Consider the following 20421-nt stretch of genomic DNA (forward strand, 5'->3'; position numbering starts at 1 on the left):
GGGCGGAAACACACCAACCAAAACACCAAGGCATCACACTGAGGGGTTCCAAGGCATCGCACCTTAGGGAAGATTAAGGCATCACACCTTTGTAAGAGTAGACATCACATCCACAAAAGAGGAAAAAACTTCAAATCTTTTCATTCATTCATAACATAACATAGCATTCTTTTAAAAGTACCCTACAACTTACAATATATAAGAAGAAAGAAGAGAACTAGAAAGTTCTAAAACCTTAAAGAAAACCTAATACTTTTGGACCAAAATACCCCATTACTTGCTTCTTACTCAAGAATCCCGTAATACACATGTGGGGCCTCTTTAAAATATACATAACTCAAATAATTTAAGTTGTTTTGATGTAAAAAGTCTATAATACCCCTATTTTAACTTAAAAGACTTAAAAGACATAAAACACACTTAAAAATTAAAATATGGCACTACAATGGTCCCTATCATTCTCCCCCACTTGAAAAGATTCAACCCCGTCGAATAAAATGATTGGCATGATTAATAAGAGTTCTTACGGTTGTCCTTTCCAATGAATTAGGTACTTCCAACACAAAAGTGGCTTTAGGTAGTCATGTCGTTGGTTTGAAGTAGTGTGATCACCATTGTGATTTTGATGTATTCCCGATGACGTGTCAACTTAGGCAAAGAGAAACTTAGTTCTTCTACTTACTTGAGTCTGTAGGCTGCTACTTGTATATCCTCGAGCAAGTAGTAAAAGTTTGGCAAGGGTCCAAACATTACGATCAATGACTTTCTTGGTGTAATCTGAAGCTCCTGCCAACTACGTCGAGTGACTTTCCTCTTCCATGCTTGTTGTATGAAGGTTGGTGCTCTCTTTATTCTCATATAATGTTCACCGCTTTCTGAATCCTTGTGTAATACTTATGAGCTAAGTATCGTCGAAACCAACTTTGTATCATGATAGCGGCTCTAGACTCTCCATAGAAGGTATCAACAATGCTTTTTTCAGCACAACATGTGGAATCTTGGCTAGAAGAGGTGCATAAAAATCTCGGTGAGTACATTCCAAGTGAAATAGAAACCCATCAAGTTTGGCGTTTAATTTTTAAAATATCTCAACTATTCGATCTTCAATGCATCTAGACAACATGATTTTGACCTAGGCTCTGATGCCAAATTAATGCAGGACAATCAAATGTTGAACTAATATTTTGCTTTGATACCAAATATGACGTAAGATGGTTCTTTGAAGGGGATGTTGGGGGTGAAAAGGATGGGTAAAAATTAGATTTTGGTTCCTAAAATATGTTGTGAGATTGGAAAAATATTTTTACTAGGTTTAGGGAAGGTTTGGAGTGCTTCGAACATATGCCAGGAGGAATGAGTTTTGGGACAAAACGAGAGAGACGTGGGATATGGATGGATTTGAATGATGTTTCTAACTCAACTCAACTCAACAAAGTCTTTGTCCCAAACTGCTTGGGGTCGGCTAACTGAATCCTTTTGAAAAATTTCATGAAGAAGGTGAAAGGAACCTACACGGCTCTTATCCTAGCTCTAGTTGGGTTCTTCTATTTGGATCATGATGTTTCTACGATAATTTGTTTTTTTAATAGATAGTTTAGAGGGTTTTGTTTAGAATATGAGCGAAAAATAATGCAAGAGAGGTTTTCTGGTTTTCGCGACAATGATTTATTTATGGGAAAAACCAGAAAAAATGAAACATGATAGAGATAAATAGCAAAGTCGGAATCTCACCAACCAAAAACCCAAGGCATCACACAAAGGGGTTCCTAGGCATCGCACCTTTGCAAGAGTAGACATCATATCCACAAAAGAGAAAAAATTTCAAATCTTTCCATTCATGACTTAATATAGCATTTTTTTAAAAGTGCCCTAAGGCTTACAGTATATAAGAAGAAAGAAGAGAACTTGAAAGTTCTAAAACCCTACAGAAAACCTAATACTTTTGGACCAAAATACCCTATTACCTTGCTTCCTATTCAAGAATCCCGTAATAAACATGCAGGGGGCCTCTTTAAAATATACATAACTCAAAGAACTTAAGCTATTTTAATGTAAAAAGACTCTAATATCCCTATTTTAACTTAAAAGACTTAAAAGACACCTAAAACACACTTAAAAATTAAAATATGGCCCTACAATGGTACCCATCATTATGCAATTGTTCTAAAATGTTAAAATTAAGTTCCACTTAAAGCATATATGTTTTGTATAGGGGTGTAAACGAGACGAGCCGAGCCGAGCCGAGCTTGGCCAGGCTCGGCTCAGCTCGTTAAGCTCAAAGGTTAGGCTCGGGCTCGAACCAGGCTCGGCTCAGCTCGGCTCGGTCAGACTCGGCTAGGCTCGCGAGCCTTATCGAGCTTGGCTGCTTGGGTTATTTTAAAAAGAAAACAGTAGTTGATAACATTTCCTTTTTTCTTTTTTTTATAAGAATTTGCTAGCAAACTTCTCGATTGCCACTTCTCGGGCATGTGACCATCCTTGGTGCAGAGATTCGCACATGCCAAAGGTGGCTAGAAAAGCAAAAATAATAAAAAAAAAGTAATCATTACGAAAAAAGTAAAATAGCTGAAGGTGTAAAGTTTTAAATGAAAAATTACCAACAAAAGTTAGAAAGTTATGACAATTACCAAAAAAATACCAACAAAAGGTAGGAAGTTATGACAATTATGGAAAAAAGTTATGACTCATGATAATTATGCCTACAGCTGTTTCCTACTGTATTATATTTATATTATATTTAGGACTATTCTTTTATACGGGTTTTCTTAACGAGCCTTAACGAGCCGAGCCGAGCCGAGCCGAGCCTGGCCTAAATCGGGCTCGGCTCGTTAAGCTTAACGAGCCTGGCAAGCCGGGTCGGCTCGGCTCGTTAAGGATTCGAGCCGAGCTCGAGCCGAGCTTTTTTCGAGCCGAGCTCGAGCGAGCTTCCGAGCCCGAGCCAAAATTGACACCCTTAGTTTTGTACATGGGTCCTTTGTATGTAAAAGAGTTTATTTTTCGAAGGGAGTCTAATATGTTGCTAATGTTAGAACCTTGAATCTCTAAACCAGGTTTGTGTTCTTGGTGAGAGATTTCAAGCTCGTTGCTTATTATTATATTCGTTAATAATATTCAGTTATCCTTCTTTGCCTCCACTAGTTTGGAATTGTTGTAAGGTTTTACAAAATACCACTTGTAGTAAACCTTATTCTTACAAAACTACCCTTAGCTTTTGAATTATCAAACGACCACTTGTGCTTGTGAACTATGTCAAGAGACCACTTGCCACCAAGGATGTAAAAGAAACCCTAACGGCCTTTGTCTTGGACAAAGACAGACAAAAACACAATTGGCCTCAATTTACTAAAAGACCAAAACACCCTTTATTATAAATTTAAACTTGATTATTTGTTAAATTTTAGCAAATCCTACCATTGATCCTTCCTGGAGAGTTCGTTGCTGGAGAGATTGAGGTTGTGGATGAGTGGCAGTTTTGTAAATTTTATCAGCAATTCGCTAAATGGCGGTAAGGATTCTTTGCAAGCTTCTACAATGCTCAAGCTTTCATGCACATGGAAACTTGATTCTTTATTATCGAATTTCAAAAAATGCTCTACAAAATAACTGGATGTTCTTCAATTGAATCTGAAAATGACTTTGATTTCCTCTTCGATCCCTGTTTTTTCTCCATTTACCGATTCAATTTATTTTCCAGAGTCGGACGATAATTTTCTCCACCATTGTCATGAATTGGATAGGATATTGATGTGATCCAATTTTGATCACCTATTACTTTAGGAGCCTTCCTATTTTGTTAGTTTCTATGTTGTACATTTAGGCTAGTTTCTATTTTTAAAGCAGATTCTTTTTTTAGATCGTTTCTATTTTGAGAGCCTAGGTGGTGGTGGGGGAGGGGGGGGGGGTCCACATCAACTAGGGCCCGCACCACGTTCCCATTGTCTTATTCTCATACCTAGATCATGTCTATATTAGCCTTAAGTGAGTTTATTTCTTTGGCCATTAGGTAGGGGCATTTAAGTACTTAACTAGTGACTTAAGTGATTGTATCTCATTGGCCATTAAATAGGGGCCCACACATCCTTAAGTACCCTATAAAAACCAAAAGGGGGGATGAGATCAGAAGTTTGGATTTTTGGCCATTAAATAGAGGCCCACACATCCTTACTTACGTCCCTTACAAAAGAAACCAAAGGGGGGGGGGGGGGGGGGGGGGAGGATCGAAAGTTTGGATTTCCATGCAACCCTAGCAGCCACAAGGAATTTCCTAAAAAGGCACTCATAAGTAAGCTTGGCCCCCTTTCCTATTCAGCTTTGGCGCCTATTAAGAGAATAGGTGCCGTTCAAGCGGCCCGCCTTTCTAAATCTATACCAGCTGCCATGCACGACCAAAGGGTATTCTGAACAATTGCAATAATTGGGTTCATTGATATTCCTAATATAATAGATGCTATCACACATACAATCATACTCAATTCGATGGAATTGTTTGATCTTAAAGGAGATCTTCTATAATTTCGCACGTATCTAGGTCCATTGGCATCGTTAAGTCGAACTATAATCCCCAGCTTTCACCTCTTCACCATTCAGTTGACTAGTCGCAGTCCGCGACTGCACACCCAGACCTCTCCCTTCTTCTCCATCTTCTTTCCCCTTCATTTCTTCTCTTTTTTCTCTTCCCCTTTCTTTCCTTCTCTTGCCTCTATTCTTCTTCTCGTCTTCTTTTCTCTCTTTTTCCCCTTCTACAGCCCACAGTGTATCATGGTCATTCACTTCTCCCCTCCCTATTGTGCATTTGTATTGACTACCTCGTTAGTGGGGACCCCAATTGCTGATATCCGAATTCCCCTTTTGTTGTCTTTCTTGTTTCTAGAATAAAGGAAAGAAAGAAAAGCAGGCAAGCAACCGATATTAGTTATCCTGAAAACCCCTAACTCTGTTGCTCTAAAACCCCTAAATCTTACATGATTCTCACAGTCAACAATGTATTCACATTCTTCAATGTCCGTTGCAGCACATAAAAAGTGCGGTCTTGACAACAGCAACAAAAAGGTAGGGAGAGGGGAGAGGAGAAAAAGAAACAAAAGGACGGAATATGAAAAAGAGATTCAAAAGAAGATATGAAAAGTGTGGTAGTGGACAAGGATCGGCGGTGGTAGAACTAATTGTTGATGAGATCTCTCATATAGCTGCCAAGAGCATTATGGACTACCTCCACTAGCTTCTAAGTCATTTTAAATTTATCATTACATTATCGTCTTTTGTTGCTTCTTTTAGTTGAATCCAGCAACAAAAGTAGAGGGGCACAAAGCCTTCTTTCTTCCTAAAGAAGATGACTAAAAAAATAGCAGATTTTCAATATTCAGAAGAAAAAAAAGATGAAAAAAAGAAGGCATTGTTTAAAAAGAAGAAATAACAATGCCTCCTTTTTCCCCAAAATTTTACTTCTTGGTCTTTCCTTTCTGAAAGTAACCTGGCCTATTCAGAAAACTCTAATGATTGGTTCTTATGCAAGCAAATCAACCATCCTACTATTTTTTCGAATCACTCCCACTTTTAGAAACACTACTGAAGTTATATTTTTTCTTGTTGTTGCTGAGCCCCATGATGTTTCTAAATTATTTCATTTGAACTGATTTTTGCATAAATTATTCATGTTCATACTGTTGTTGAGAAACAAGAAATCATTCATCTTGAAGCCTTTTGAACAGATCTCCAGTTTATTTAAGAAATTAACAAGCAGAAAGTACATACTAATACAAATGCAGTCTAGGTCTCTTAGTGATTTGTTGAGGATACTTTATCTTATGAACTAGAATTGAACCTATGGACCTGATGGAACAGTTGAGCATTCATTCACATGTTAGAATAGATACGGCATTTGCTTGCATGGCACTGCTAGTATTTCTTTTTTGAAAATTGAGAGGATGTATACGACTTTCTGTGTTAACTTACATTGCTGCAACCATATAAATATTCTTTTGTACAGTATGCCTTTCTGTCCACCTTGAGCTATCTCAAAATGAGACAACTGCATAACTGGGACAAACAGGATATGGAATTTCTGGCACTCTTATTGATAAAACTGTTTTAATTTCCCATTTAATATTTGAGAAAGTGGTATTGTGGATAGGCAGCAGGCTGCAGCGGTGCAGCCTCTCCTTTTGGCTTGCAGTTTTGCAAGTTTGATATAGCTTCTATATTCATCGTTGAAATAGCACGGATATAACTGTGAACACAAATGTATAATTGACCAGCGAGGGAGGGTTTGAGATTTAACTATTCCGTATGACATAATATCAACAGTGAAATTGGTTGGGAAATGCCTAAAAGGCCTCCTTTTGATCGTGGCTTACAATCTTCTGTTTAGCATCAGTTTGGATATTTTCAAGGCCCACCATGGTCTACAAGATCATTGCTCCTGATCACCAAACCCATATCTCACTTGTACGGTGGGTCCACAGCTAGAAAATTCAAGCATTATGGCGACAATAGGCTTAATATTCCTCTTTCTGTAATGCATAGTAAAAAATATCCTGAAATGTTATTCTGGTGCCTCTTTTTTGCCAGGTATACTCCTTATTTCTTTGACAAAGGCTTGCTAGACAATATCCTTGAAGTTTCTATTGATCAGCACTTCCACACACTAATTCAAAATCGACATACGCAACGGCGTCGCAATGTGATTGATGATAATCTGGCAGCAGAAGTGGTTGAAGACAATGGGGAAAACCTGTTTGAGCCTCCAGAGGTATTCTTTGGAAACAAATATGCATGTCTTGGGATCATTTTTTTAATCTTAGTTAGCAGCTGTATTCACAGATAATCAATAGTTGTAAGAGCTATATAATTTCCTCTTTTTTTTTTTTGAAATGAACTATGTAATTTCTTTTAGCACACTTTCCTTTAGTTATTGTTTATTGGCATGCAAGTCTCCTGCAAGACTTTTTTTTAATTCAGGTGAATATATGTTATAGTGTTGATGTTGTGTTACTGGTGCATAACTATAACTGACAGGTTCAACAAGTGCTGGATGAAATGGGTCATCCAGGAATACCATGGGGTGTCGTATCAAAGGCTGCTGAAGTTCAGCTCCTTGATGTTGTTGACAAAGTACTCTTAGGGAACAGGTTGTTACGGAAAGCCACTGGAATTCAACCAAAGTTTCCTTATCTGGTTGACTCCTTTGAAGAAAGGTACATGCCATATACTTGACGGTATTATGATATAATAGTGTTGCAACTCCTGTGCTGTTGTCTTGGTGCAAAAACATAAACTCCTCCTGTGTTTATATTGGAGAAGTTGACATGAGGAGATAGTTGCAATGTCAGGGTACTCTGTTTTGTTGTTCATCTGTATCCTGTTTGTGATTTCTGTTAAGGAATGAAATAGGCAGTGTGACACATCAAGATCCCTCTTGATTTAACCAGTATCTACCCACAACTACAGGTACTCAAATCAATTAATCTTTTAATGAAAACAGAAGTGTTAAAAGGGATATCAAATTGAATCTAAGATTTCACAGTTTAAAACATAGTAAATTAATCTCAACTCAACTCAACAAAGCCTTTGTCCCAAACTAGTTGGGGTCGGCTAAATGAATCCTTTAGGAAAATTTCATGAAGAAAGAATCTACCCGGTTTTAATCCTGGCTCTAGTTGGGTTCTTCTACGTGGATCATTTTCTTCCATTCTATCCTATCCAAGGTCATGTTCTCTGTTATGTTCCTAGCAATTAGCTATCAAGTCTTTCCTCACTGTTTCTACCCAAGTTGTTTTCTGTCTGCCCCTACCTCTTTTTACTCTATCAATTTGGCACGAGTCGCCTCTTCTCACCGGAGTATCCAAAGGCCTACGTTGGATATGTCCAAACCACCTTAAGCGGTGCTCTCTCATCTTCTCCTCAATTGGTGCCACCCCCACCTTTTTACCAATGTCTTCATTTTTAATTCTATCTAACCTTGTGTGGCCGCACATCCATCTAAGCATTCGCATCTCCGCTACACTCATCTTATGCACAGGCTGCTTCTTGGTGGCCCAACATTTTGAGCCGTACAGCATGGCTGGCCTCAGAACTGTCTTATAAAACTTTCCCCTCAACTTGGTAGGGTGATGCAGATATTAGGATTTGTTTTTGTATTATTTAGTTTCTAGTATTTTTATTTCCATGTTATTAGTTTCTAGGATGTTATTTTCCATGTTATTTATAATTAGGAAGTTTAGTCTTTTAGGGAATTCTTATTTTAGAAGGTTTCTATTTCTTAGGTTGCTTATTTGCCTATATATAGGCCTCTTTAGAGCTTTATTGTTAACTTTGATTGATATTGAATAAAGATTCTTCTCCCTCTAATTCTGGTTTTCTTCTTCTCTCTTCTGATTTCTTCTCCTCTCCCTAAATTCGTCTATTCTTCTCTTATTCTTCTACTTCTCCCTAAATTCGTCTCTTCTTCAGGTTATTTTCGTCTCTTCTTCCCCTATTCTTCTATTTCTCTCCCCTTTCCTCAATTTCTCTTCACGGTGCTGCATCAATTTGGTATCAGAGCCAAAGATCCAAGAGTTTTCAGCTATATCTTCCAGAGAAAGTCGAGTTTTTCTGTGAAAATCTGAGTTTTTTTTTGTCTTCCCTGTTTTGCCGATAGTCTCAGCCACAGCCCCTTGTTTTCTGGATTGTTTGTCGCCCAACAAACAACTTACGAGAGTTGCAACTTAGTGCAGGTTTGTTTTAACAAACCAAGACTCATTAGATGCTCTTTCCTTTCAGCCCAAAACTTCATCCTACAGACCTTGGTTCCTTAGTTTTAGGCACTCAATAGCAGCCCTTCAGCCCCACCTTCCATAGTTTATTTAGGCCCAAAACCAGTCCACAAACCAGCCCCTGTTTTGGCCCAAGAAAACATACAACCCAGATTTTTATTTTTATTTTTATTTTTGCACCACAATTCCTAACATACTCCTACCTTTTCCTGTTTCCACGCCCAAATCTCCCCCAAAACAGGAGGGTTTGTGCATCAAGCATTTGGTCAAACAGTTGGTGGGCATCACCCAACTTGCCTCAAATCAACAGAAGCTTCAAAAAAAAAAAAACCTCTCTTAGTTTCACATTAAAACCCATCTCCACATTGGCCTGCCCTTGTTTCACCTTTCTTGAACCCTTGCTGCCGCAGTGAGGAACCAGGGAGCACATTTTGTGAAGGAGAAGGACTCTGGTGTTTCCTTTTCCTTGATATTATCTAAAAGGCAACCAACCTTATTTGCATCTCTAAAGAGGGTAGCTTGCTCAGCAAGTTTCCACAATATAAATGCAAGAAAGGCACGTGATTTACTTTCTTTTCTTATTTACTTCACAACCTACAAGTGGAAAGTGGGTATCCTGATTCCTGAGCAGTAACTTACACCACAAGTCTCTACCAAAAGGAACGTGACTCAGTGGGTCACATTAAAGGTTGGTCCTGCATCACTTTACAAATAAGGCATCATTTTATAAATAAGGCAGAAGGAGAGGTTACTTGACTTGCGAGTCACGTATTGGATTCATTCATTTCTCTGATTGATGGTGGGCCACGAAAAGATACGTGTGAGAGGTAAGTTATCTATTATCTTTCCACCCCCTTTTCTTCCCTTGGCCACACCCATCCTCTTGCTTTTTCATTTTAGTGCTTCACGACTAAATCCCAGAGACCCAAAACATAAAAGTAAACTATCATTCATACACCCTACTATTTTTCCTTAGGACAACCCCCTTATAAAATAGTATTTATCTTATCTACTCCCCAATTTCACGCCCATCGCTTACCTTTAGGTACCCCCAAATTAAAAAAAAAAAAAATAGAGTTTCTTTTTCTCTCTCCTCTCTCCTCTCTCCATCACATTTTATCTCTCCTCACCCAGCTATTTCCACTCAAAACTGCCCTCGCCCTCAACACGAATGTTGTTCGTGACAACTTTTAGAATGCATCCAGCCTATTTTCAGTAGCAGACAGTGAGTTTCAGGAGCCATCTCAGCCGTTGATCGCGCACCCCTTCTTCCGATCATCAGCTTTCACTCATCCGATTTCAGATCCGAGACAGGCATTGTGTTCCTTTCAACATGCCAGACAAATCAGACGGTTGATTTCAGTTTTTGACGCCGATCCCTATGGCTCCTCCAGCTGCTCCATATTTTGATAGATATGATCCTCTATATTCTTTTGCACCACAGGTTCCATATTTCTATGGTTATGATGACTGCACCTATGCCTATGGAGATGTTGAGAATGTGTGTCTAGATTGGATCCATGCACTTAATGCATACCATAGGTACTGTGGTTATGATCATCAAATAACAATTCGCAAAGTCACGGATACTGTGTGCCGCGAAGCCAAGTCGAAATGGAATTTCTTCGTTAACGAGCGTCGTGAGTTTTGTAAGCCTCCATTTCGTCGATGGGAGGATGTTCGTTATGCGTTTACATACCACTATCAAAATCAACAGAGATTGAAACGTGAGCGAGCAGCTTATGACCAAAGATTGATACGTGAAAAAGCCGCTCGACGAGAAGAAGCAGCTCGCCGTGAACAACAAGCCGAAACACGTCATGCACGAGATGCTGAAATTGCAGCTGCAAACCGATATTTCAAGCGTCGCATGCGCGAGTCATATTTGCAAAGCCACTTCACTACTTCATCCATCCCACCTAACGTTGCTGCTATTCTTACAGAGCACGATGCTAGTATTGATGAGATCATCGACGTTGAGCCTTTGATTCCATCAGATTCAGATTCAGGCTTTGAGATGGACGATCCAGAGTTAGAGACTCAGTTGATTGCTGATATCGACGTCGTTGCACATGATGCTTATGAGATTTCTGTCGCATCGATTGTCGAGCATCTAGAGAGAGATTTTGCCACTTCTACAGTCGAGACAGATATTTTGGCAGAGCCACATGAGGTTGATCCATTGGCAGAGTCGACCGAGCACCACCATGAGTCAGAGGCGAGTGCCTTGCTTGACGAGTCATTACTTGAGCCAGATGATCGAGAATATATTACGGAGGATTGCACTATTGTTGAGCCAGTTGAGCAGATTGTCGAGATTTGTGCTGACACAGAGGTACTTGTTATGCAGATTGATCAGGAGGATTACCCGTTTGATATCACTATACCGGATACGATTCGAGCAGATGATTTTGTTGTTGATTCCATTGCGCCCGATGTGATACCAGTAGATGATGACCTTGTTGAGGCTAGTTATGGATTGGTACTGCCCATTGCTGTTATGCCGATCCCACTGATCCAGGAGGAGTACGTTGCGATCTTCCCAGCTAGTTTACTTCTCCAGCGCAGATTCTGTTCGCACGAGTCTACATGGGCCCTTTCTTTCCTCTTCTTCCGCCGACCTTGCAGATGCTTCTCTTGATTGTCTCGAGCGTTAGACATGATGATTGCTCCCGCCGGCTTACGTGTTCTATTACTTCAGCGGATTGTATACATCTTTGACCCAGGTGGACTAGAACTCGAGGGCGAGTTCTTTTTCAAGCAGGAGAGAATGGTGCAGATATTATGATTTGTTTTTGTATTATTTAGTTTCTAGTATTTTTATTTCCATGTTATTAGTTTCTAGGATGTTATTTTCCATGTTATTTAGAATTAGGAAGTTTAGTCATTTAGGGAATTCTTATTTTGGAAGGTTTCTATTTCTTAGGTTGCTTATTGCCTATATATAGGCCTCTTTAGAGCTTTATTGTTAACTTTGATTGATATTGAATAAAGATTCTTCTCCCTCTAATTCTGGTTTTCTTCTTCCCTCTTCTGATTTCTTCTCCTCTCCCTAAATTCGTCTATTCTTCTCTTCTTCTTCTACTTCTCCCTAAATTCGTCTCTTCTTCACGTTATTTTCGTCTCTTCTTCCCCTATTCTTCTATTTCTCTCCCCTTTCCTCAATTTCTCTTCACGGTGCTGCATCATAGGATTTTACGGTTGCACAAAACTCTTGAGGCAAGCTTCCACTTCAACCAACCTGCTCCTATTCTATGGTTAACATTCTCTTCAATCCCTCATTATGTAGAATTGAACCAAGATAGCAAAAGATATCCCTGTTAGGTACCTCATGTCCAGTCATATTTACTACATCCTCGTTCCATCTCCTTACATTACTAAAGTTGCATTCCATATATTCTGTCTTAGTCCTACTCAGTCTAAAACCTTTGGATTCCAAAATATAGTAAATTACGCATTTGAAAAAAAAATATTGTGGATTAATCTCCTCTCAAAAAAGTATTGTAGATTAATTATGTATGAATTATTATTTCTGCTAACTAGTACTCAAGTCTTTCTGCTTCATGTATTACAAGTGGGTGGCTAAGTTCCAACATCCTTTGAACTAATTTGGAGGTGCTACCGTGAGGATTGGGGACAAAAACATTATAATACCCACTATTCATATGCGATAGATGCAGTGGATTTGTATTCTGGATTACTATTTTCTGTACGTGATATTTGCTACTCTTTTATTTTCGCCACTGAATATCTCCTGTATTTAATTAGCAGTTGTGTGTGATGCTATCCACTAGTTACATTGTTCTCAAACATCTGAGTGTGCTTTTGAGTAACAAAAGTAGTCAGCATCATGTTTACAGTGGCAGACATGTACCTAGAATGGAAGAAAATGATCCATATAATTTTTGCTGGGGGCAGAGCCCATTATTGCTGAATTGAGCGGGAAGAGTCCTTCGGCTAAGGCCGATTGAAGTTCGGCACCGTCAAATCGCCACCTCCTTGTGCGACCGTATGATCAAGTTTTGGAAGAGTCTGGTTCATGTAATTTTTTGTTGTAATCCTTCTGTAACCTGGGCGACTTATTAATAGAAAAGGAGCTTTTGTTCCAAGTCCAATTTTTGGAATTGCTCGCACTTTTTGACAAATTCCATGGCGTCATTTAACAAGGTCGGCCAAAAATATCCTCAGCGGAGTATCTTGTGGGCTAGGACCTTGCCCCCGAGTGATCTCCACAGCTCCCTTCGTGGACCTCTCTCATAGCTATGTCAGCAGCTGAAGGTCGAAGGCAATTCAGCAGGGGCCAAGAAAAGGGTTGTTTGTATAGTGTCCAACCGTCCAGAGTGTAGTGGGCGGCCTTGGCGGTCAATTTGTGGGCCTCTTTGATTTCACCATTTTCCAAGCAGCGGAGGATCGGATCCATCCAGCTAGGCTCGTCTTCGATCTGGTTGACGTCCACCTTTTCAATGCTTGGTCTGGAGAGGATCTCGGTGTAAACATTACTCGAGTCAATGGTTCCTGACGAAGCCATCTTGGAGATGGCGTCGGCCCGAGCATTCAATGTTCTGGGGATCTGTATGCTCTGCGAGCGTTGAGATCGCACTCCGCACCTTTTCCAAACATTTCAGCATTCTTGGGTCCTTAGCCTCGTAGAAGCCGTTACTTGCCAGACAATGAGTTGCGAGTCGTTGTGGGCTTGTAGTCGGTTGGTGTTTAACTCGGAGGCGAGAGCGATCAAGACCAATCTGGCCCCACTTCCTCATGCGTTGGCTGAGCCATCTACGTATAACATCCAAGGGTAGTGGCGATGCTGCTGCTCCCTGCCATGCTCTTTCTCAAACATGGTCTCCTGCCCAGCAGGGTATTTTGTCGGTCCCTTGCATTCTACTAGGAAATCTACCAGTACTTGCGATTTGATGGCTGGGTGGGGCTTCACACGGATATCAAACTCGCCCAGTTCTATGGCCCAATCAATCAATCAGCCGGAGGTAGGGTCAAAGTTTTCGGGCAGGGCTGGTCGGTGAGGACGACTATTGTGTGGGCCTGGAAGTAGGGTCAAAGTTTTCGGGCGGCGACAACCACAGCGAAGGTGAACTTTTCTATTTCTTGGTACCTCGTAGGACTTGGCTAACATAGTATACAGGTTGTTCGGTTCTGCCTTGCTGCCTGACAAGTACGGAACTTACCGCGGCCGGGTTCACTGTGAGGTATATGTACAAGTCTTCATCTGGTAATGGTTTGGAGAGCAATGGAGGGGACAGGAGATAAGTTTTCAACTGTTCAAAGGCGGTTTGGCACTCATCCGTCCGTTTGAAGTCTTTCATGTTTCTCAGTGTTTTGAAGAAGGGTTGGCACCGCTCTGCTGGTTCGGAGATGAACCTGCTAAGGGCGGCTATCCTTCCGGTTAGTCTCTGGACCTCTCGAATCCCTTCTGAAGGGGCCATATCCAATATAGCCTTTATTTTTTCTGGGTTTGCCTCAATTCCTCACTGACTGACCATGAAACCGAGGAACTTTCTTGACGTTACCCCAAAGGCGCACTTTGAGGGATTGAGTTTCATTCGGTACCAGCGTAGTACGTCGAAGGCTTCTTTAAGATCGATTATGTGATTTCTAGCCTTCAGGCTTTTGCCGAGCATGTCGTCGACATAAACTTTCATGTTCCGACCGATTTGATCGGTGAAGATTTTGGTGACGAGATACTAGTACGTGGCTCCCGCATTTTTCAGGCTAAAGGGCATTACTTCGTAGCAGAAGAGAGCCCTTGGTCGGTGATGAACGATGTTTTCGGAACGTTGGGACCGTACATCTGGATTTGGTTATATCCGGAAAAGGCGTCCATGAAGCTCAGCATTTCATATCCCGTAGTAGTATCGATGAGATGGTTAATTCTGGGGAGGGTAGCAATCCCTTGGGCAAGACCGGTTGAGGTCGGTGAAGTCAATGCAGATCCGCCATTTTCCATTTGATTTCTTCACCATGACGATGTTGGTGAGCCATTCACATTCAAAGTCCAAGGTTAAGATAACCAAGCTTGGAGTATAAATTCAGCTAATGCGAAAACTCACTGATCAAACTCCTTGTCGCGCTTGATTCTTGCATTCATCACAAACTGTCTCAACAACCCTTATCTTTAAGAATTGAATGATGAGGAGGGCAAATTCTATCATGTACAGGTCTCTGTTCTGAAATAGCTTTCAACAACTATTTTCTGGCCTACAAAGATTCTGGAGTTGCTCAAAAAGACTAAGAAGAATTATGGCACTTCAGTGGATTTAAACCAGTTTCAACAACTGAACTCGTGATGAGACCTATAGCTCATATCTACACTTGCAAAATACGTTGACTAAAGTTGATGCTTATCTAATCTGGGTGACAGAAAGTCAGAAACCACTCAAAAGAAATCGCAACATTTCTGGGCCTGTAATAATACAAATCTATTCACATTCGGTACGGGACTCGACTCTTGCTGTTGATGTCAAAACATAAAATTTCCAATAGAGGTGCTAACAGATCATAGTAAAGTAATTTACTAGCTCTAACAGCTCGTACTAAGACCATATCTGGACATGAACAATCCAAGAAACCTTAGCAATTTTGATAAGAGCAAAGGTTGGAAAATGAAGTTTTACTACAATAACAAAACCCTGCCACTTCCATATGCCATTTTCTTTTGGTGTAGGAGATCTTGAAACATCAAATTGAAGAAAATGCAGTCTTATAGGTTCAATAGCCCCAAACAATACAAATGCTATTTCACCAACAGAAACTTCTTCCTTCTATAAGAAGAATTTTGGACAGCCACAAGACTTAAATGAATCAATTCCCATCCATAAACAAAGTCACCCATTCCAGCACCTTAGTTCAGAGGCTTTCTCTCACAACTTTAAACAAACATCTAGCATGCCAATTGCAGCCACCAAAACACCAAACCAATGAAGACCGAAGGCATATCCTTTGGCAGCAGAGAAGAGAAATAAAGATGAAAAGGATTTAGCAGAATTCGATTAACTAACATGCAAGGACAGATTCTATTGTAAATTCGTGAGGAATTCTTAACAGCACGTTCTGAAAATCCTTGAATTCCAACCGTTCCTTGCAATTTATGGAGATCTGCTATTTGATCTTCTTCCCTTGATATTTTCTTTACCAAATGTTCATCTGCTCTTTTTTTTCCAACAAGGATCAAGCACAGGAAGACATAAGGGAATGCTTGCAAACCAAGATGGAAACCCTCTTTTCCCAAAACAACTCACTACCGGAAATTTCGTCCAACTTCAGAAAAATCCTTCAAAACGAACATGCAGATCGCAAAATTTTCCAAAGGCACAGCAAGCTCTTGATAATTGAGGAGATGGAGAAAATTGAAACTAGAATTTCAATCTCAATTCCTAGAATTTCTTGCAAATTCAAAGACAGACGAGGTGCTACTCAAGGATGATATAGAAATTGAATTGCATAAAATGAATTTTTAGCGAAGGACATCACCTGATTCGGTCACAACTTCGTCCATTTGCAGCAGAAAGGCAATTTCAGATCATAAGTTGCAATTTGCGGCAATCTCGTGGATCGGGATCAGATTTGTCGCTCTTCCCTTCCAAGACCTACTGAAATTAAGAAACTCCAGCCATCTAGGCTCTGATACCAAATTGATGTAGAGCGCAATCGACGGAAACGATCTAGATATGTAATTTTTTTCTTTTTTTTTATAGAGAAGATAGGGATCTTGATCTTACTTCGAGCGTGGGGACACACAAGATCGGATCAAGCGCGGAATCGTCGGCAACGACCCTTGCATGCAACAAGGGATGAAATGATAGGAGTAATTGAAAAGGCTACAATTAATAGCTTACAATTCGAATCTCCCAAGAAAGACAAACAAGAGCAAATTTCTCTCCCAAACTTCAAATCATTAAGAGGTCCCTCCAAATGAGAGAGAAGAGGCTTTATATACGCAGCCCCTTATACAACATAAAAGATCTAAAATACCCCTAATGAAAATCAAATGCCCCCAAACCACCCATACTAATGGAAAATGACATGAAAATATACAAACTACCACTACTAAGCCAAGACAAATGAAAAGGCCTAGACTAATGAGCTACAAGGGCTGATGTAGAGAATGACAAAGGGGATGCTCCTGCATCACATTTGAAATCTACTATTGATGTTAGGTCAGAGTCTTACTGATACACTATGACCTTTACCCCTAGGATTTACCTGTACTCCCCCAATCCCCTAAAATTCCTCTCCACCTAGCTTCATTAGGGGCAGAAGCTGGAGAACCCCCAATGACCTTCCCTTCCATTCGCCCGAGGGCTTCACACGCCTTGGAATAAGATTGGAACATATCAGCTTTTTCTGAAACCCACTCAACCACTCTTTTCTTCGTATGACTTCCTGGGGGTGACTTTATACTATAGCCAGATCTCGCTCTCGCAGTCTTGGTTTTTACAGAGGCACTTTCCCCGGATTGGTCCCCAGTTAGTTCTCGATATACTCTCCGCTTCCACAGGGAACAATGATTTGAATTCCATACCTTAATGATCATTCCGGTTGGGCGCGGTCCAGGGATCCCATATTTAAGAATGCCCAAGACCTCATTCGATTTAGGCTTCATTCCGGCAGGATCCTTAGATTTAGTGATTCTATTTTGCCTAACTCCTCGATCAGGGGCAGGTCCCACCAGCCCAAAAGCCCCTTTTAATGCAGCCAAATCATTTCCTTTTTATGGTAGGCCAGACCGATTAGATAGAAGACCATTCTTTTCAACCCAACTGACCACAGTTCCCAAATCATTTCCAATGGTCACTAAAGGATTTCCATTTGATGTCATCACCAAGGAGTCCTTGGGAAACACGCCCTTTTTGATTGATGATGAGAGTTGAAATTTGAATTCAAATGGTGGGGTCCCAAAGGTTCAACGGTCTTCCTGCAAGGGTTCTTTCGGTTAGTCATCGAACCATGGCTCACGTCAGGAACCGTTGGCGATCTTGCACAATTGAAATTTCGACGCAAAGAAGACCCAGCTAGCTGCAAAACCGATATCGGCGGATTCATCGGGTTTAGACTTGCCATCCGGTGGGCATCGGTGCTATGTGAATCCGAATTTGATTGGGACAAATTACCCTGTATAGATTGGGATTTATGAGCTTCAATTCCGATGGTGAAACAGTCACCCATAATCCGGAGATGAACGAATGACCGGGATAACTTCCATTTAGTAGTGAGAATTTTTGCCGACGTATAACTCATACAGTGATCATAACTTCATTCCATCTTCACTTCTAAGACAGGACCAAAGATGCTTCCTAAAGCTTCAACAGTAGAAATGGCTCATGAGTGAAGCGGAATTCCGTGAAATTTAACCCAGATTGCTTCCGCTCCCTGTATAAAATCCTGATGCCAGGCAGAAAGAGAGGAGCCGGTTCCCACAAGCCTTAACCTCCATGGCCAGGGTCCTCGCAGCAAGGTCCGCTGATTCGAACATAAAGAGAACTTCATCCTTTGCTAGGGCACAAGGTCTCGTGAGGGAAGGGATGTCCCAGAATCTTTTAGCCCAATGCCAGAGTTCATCTAAGGTCCCATTATTCGCCCTTATCCTACCAATCAGGCATGCTTTTAAGATATCTATTTGTTTTTCCACTTCTTTCCCCGAGACATTTAAGACCGGGATCCCTTCCCCAACACTTGGCAAAGTCACCCCGGAGTCAAGCCACCTACCGCCCTCACCATCGTCATTAGCTGATGTCTTCTGTGTCTGCAATAAGACGAGAGTCGAGACAGTCGGGGATACGATATTCTTTTTCTCATGATAGCACCACCGACACTGATTCCACCATTTAAAGTTATGATAATAACATTTTAAACAAGACCAATCCCCAGGCCACCTACCCATTTTTCCCTAGCACATTCAACAATCCGCACTGCAACTCACTTCACAACCATGCTACATTAGAGACATGATATTATTGGTGCAGCTGTTTTTTATCGCATTATATGCATGTTTGCTTCAGATTGCTACAATGTTGTGCTCATGGAAGTCAGCTGTTTCAGGACTGCGGCTTCTCTTTTGAAGGCATCTTCGGACTTGACCGGTGTTGTTGCAAACTCAAAAAGTCCCGATGCAGGCAGTGGACATGAATGGAAGCCTGGTGCCTCGGAGGTTAAGTCTAATGAGAGCATGTATAATAATAATGGTATAGGCCAGAGACACAAGCATAGAGATTTCCGCTTGCCCTTTGTTGGAGACTGGTTCTCGAGTCCATGTTCACAAGTGCCTAGTGAAGAGCAAAACCCAGATAAGCAGATTAAGTTAAAGAGGTGCAGTCTCGTTAATATTGTTGTTGGACACATGACCTTGATTTATTTTCTTCCGGTCTAATTCCTTGGTACTTGACAGGATGCGAAGTCCAAATGGAGAATGCATCAACCGGGTGGCATCGAATCCTCTTCTTCCAAAGATTACAATGGTTGGCATCTCGACTACTGAGGCAGGAGGGCAGATGAGCAGAGCCAGCTTGAAAAAAACCATGGAGAATCTAACTAGGGAGTTGGAGCAGACAAGTGAAAGTAGTCAACCAAATGAGGACAAGGATCCTTTATTTGTAGCAAATGTGGGTGATTACTCCGGTATAACAAAGACGAGCACCGCATGATGGGAGTTGCCTCTCACAATGGTGGTATGGTATGGCACGACCCCCATTTGTTATAGAGGAAAGGAAAGGAAAGCAGACTAAGCTGCTGTATTTTTTTCAGTTTTGGTGGGCTATTCGAGCCTTGTTTCCTTTTTTTCTGTGAATACAAAGGATGTGATGTTACTAGGATTGCAATCACTATACCCACCACGTCTTGCTGCTGTTTCTTATGGGCACAAAAGTATAGTGAGTCTGACACGTAAATGGAAGGCTTCCCACTACTCCAACCTCTCCTCCTCCTGCCTAGTGTGTTAGTGTGGCCACCTACCTTTTCCATGCTACTGAAAAGTGGCTAGCGAATGGTGATGAGTGATCACCCTCCCTCTACTACTCCCTTTCAAACATATGCCGATATCTTTTAGCTTGAGATGGTTAGATTTTGAGAATAAAAAAGGGACCTGCTTCGTCAAGATGACGATGAGAGAGAGAGAGAGAGCTTTTCCTAATATAAGGTTTCTGAGCTAGAGCTCAGACACCATCTCACATAGTTGTTTCAGTCATCAAACCCATTCATTCTATAGGTTATGATTAGGATTATGGTTTCTGGTTATGGTTAGGATTGTAGGTAACAGTCAAGTTTATGATTTGTGGAGGTTTAAAATGGATCGCTAGAAGATGTTCTTCTATAGATCGAATGATTAGGATTATGGTATAGAGATGGTATGTTAGGAACAACCTATCTATGTGAGCTCCTATAGAATGAATGGATTGGATGAGTCAAACAACATGGAGATGGTGTATTTATAGTGCTCTAGCTCAGGCGAGCTAGAGCTCAGAAACCTCGCCCTATATATATATGGGGAAATGTTTTCTGCACGATACCTCAGATAAGTTATCTGAGCAAGAGCTCAAAAAACAATATGGGCCCACATTGTTTGGATGATCCAAAGCATTCATTTGGAGAGTCCAAAGATAGATAGAGTGTGCATAAAAAATCTGGTCCACAGGATTATCCTAACCCTTCGATTTGTGGAGGT

General features: G+C 40.8%; 1 protein-coding gene across 1 annotated transcript in view; it reads left to right on the top strand.

The window, feature by feature from the left end:
* LOC143860850 (Tic22-like family protein) overlaps positions 1-19609 on the top strand; it is a 55703-nt gene extending 36094 nt beyond the window's left edge. The window contains exons 6-9 of the mRNA XM_077371690.1: positions 6568-6748; positions 7015-7193; positions 18804-19070; positions 19150-19609. Of these exons, the coding sequence (XP_077227805.1) occupies positions 6568-6748; positions 7015-7193; positions 18804-19070; positions 19150-19405 (883 nt within the window). The 3' untranslated portion in view covers positions 19406-19609. The remainder of the gene's footprint in view (positions 1-6567; positions 6749-7014; positions 7194-18803; positions 19071-19149) is intronic.
* The last annotated feature ends 812 nt before the right edge of the window (positions 19610-20421 follow it).

The sequence above is a fragment of the Tasmannia lanceolata genome, unplaced genomic scaffold (assembly GCF_043159265.1).
Source record: "Tasmannia lanceolata isolate RefF3 unplaced genomic scaffold, GAP_Taslan_0.1 ptg000037l, whole genome shotgun sequence".
NCBI lineage: Eukaryota > Viridiplantae > Streptophyta > Magnoliopsida > Canellales > Winteraceae > Tasmannia > Tasmannia lanceolata.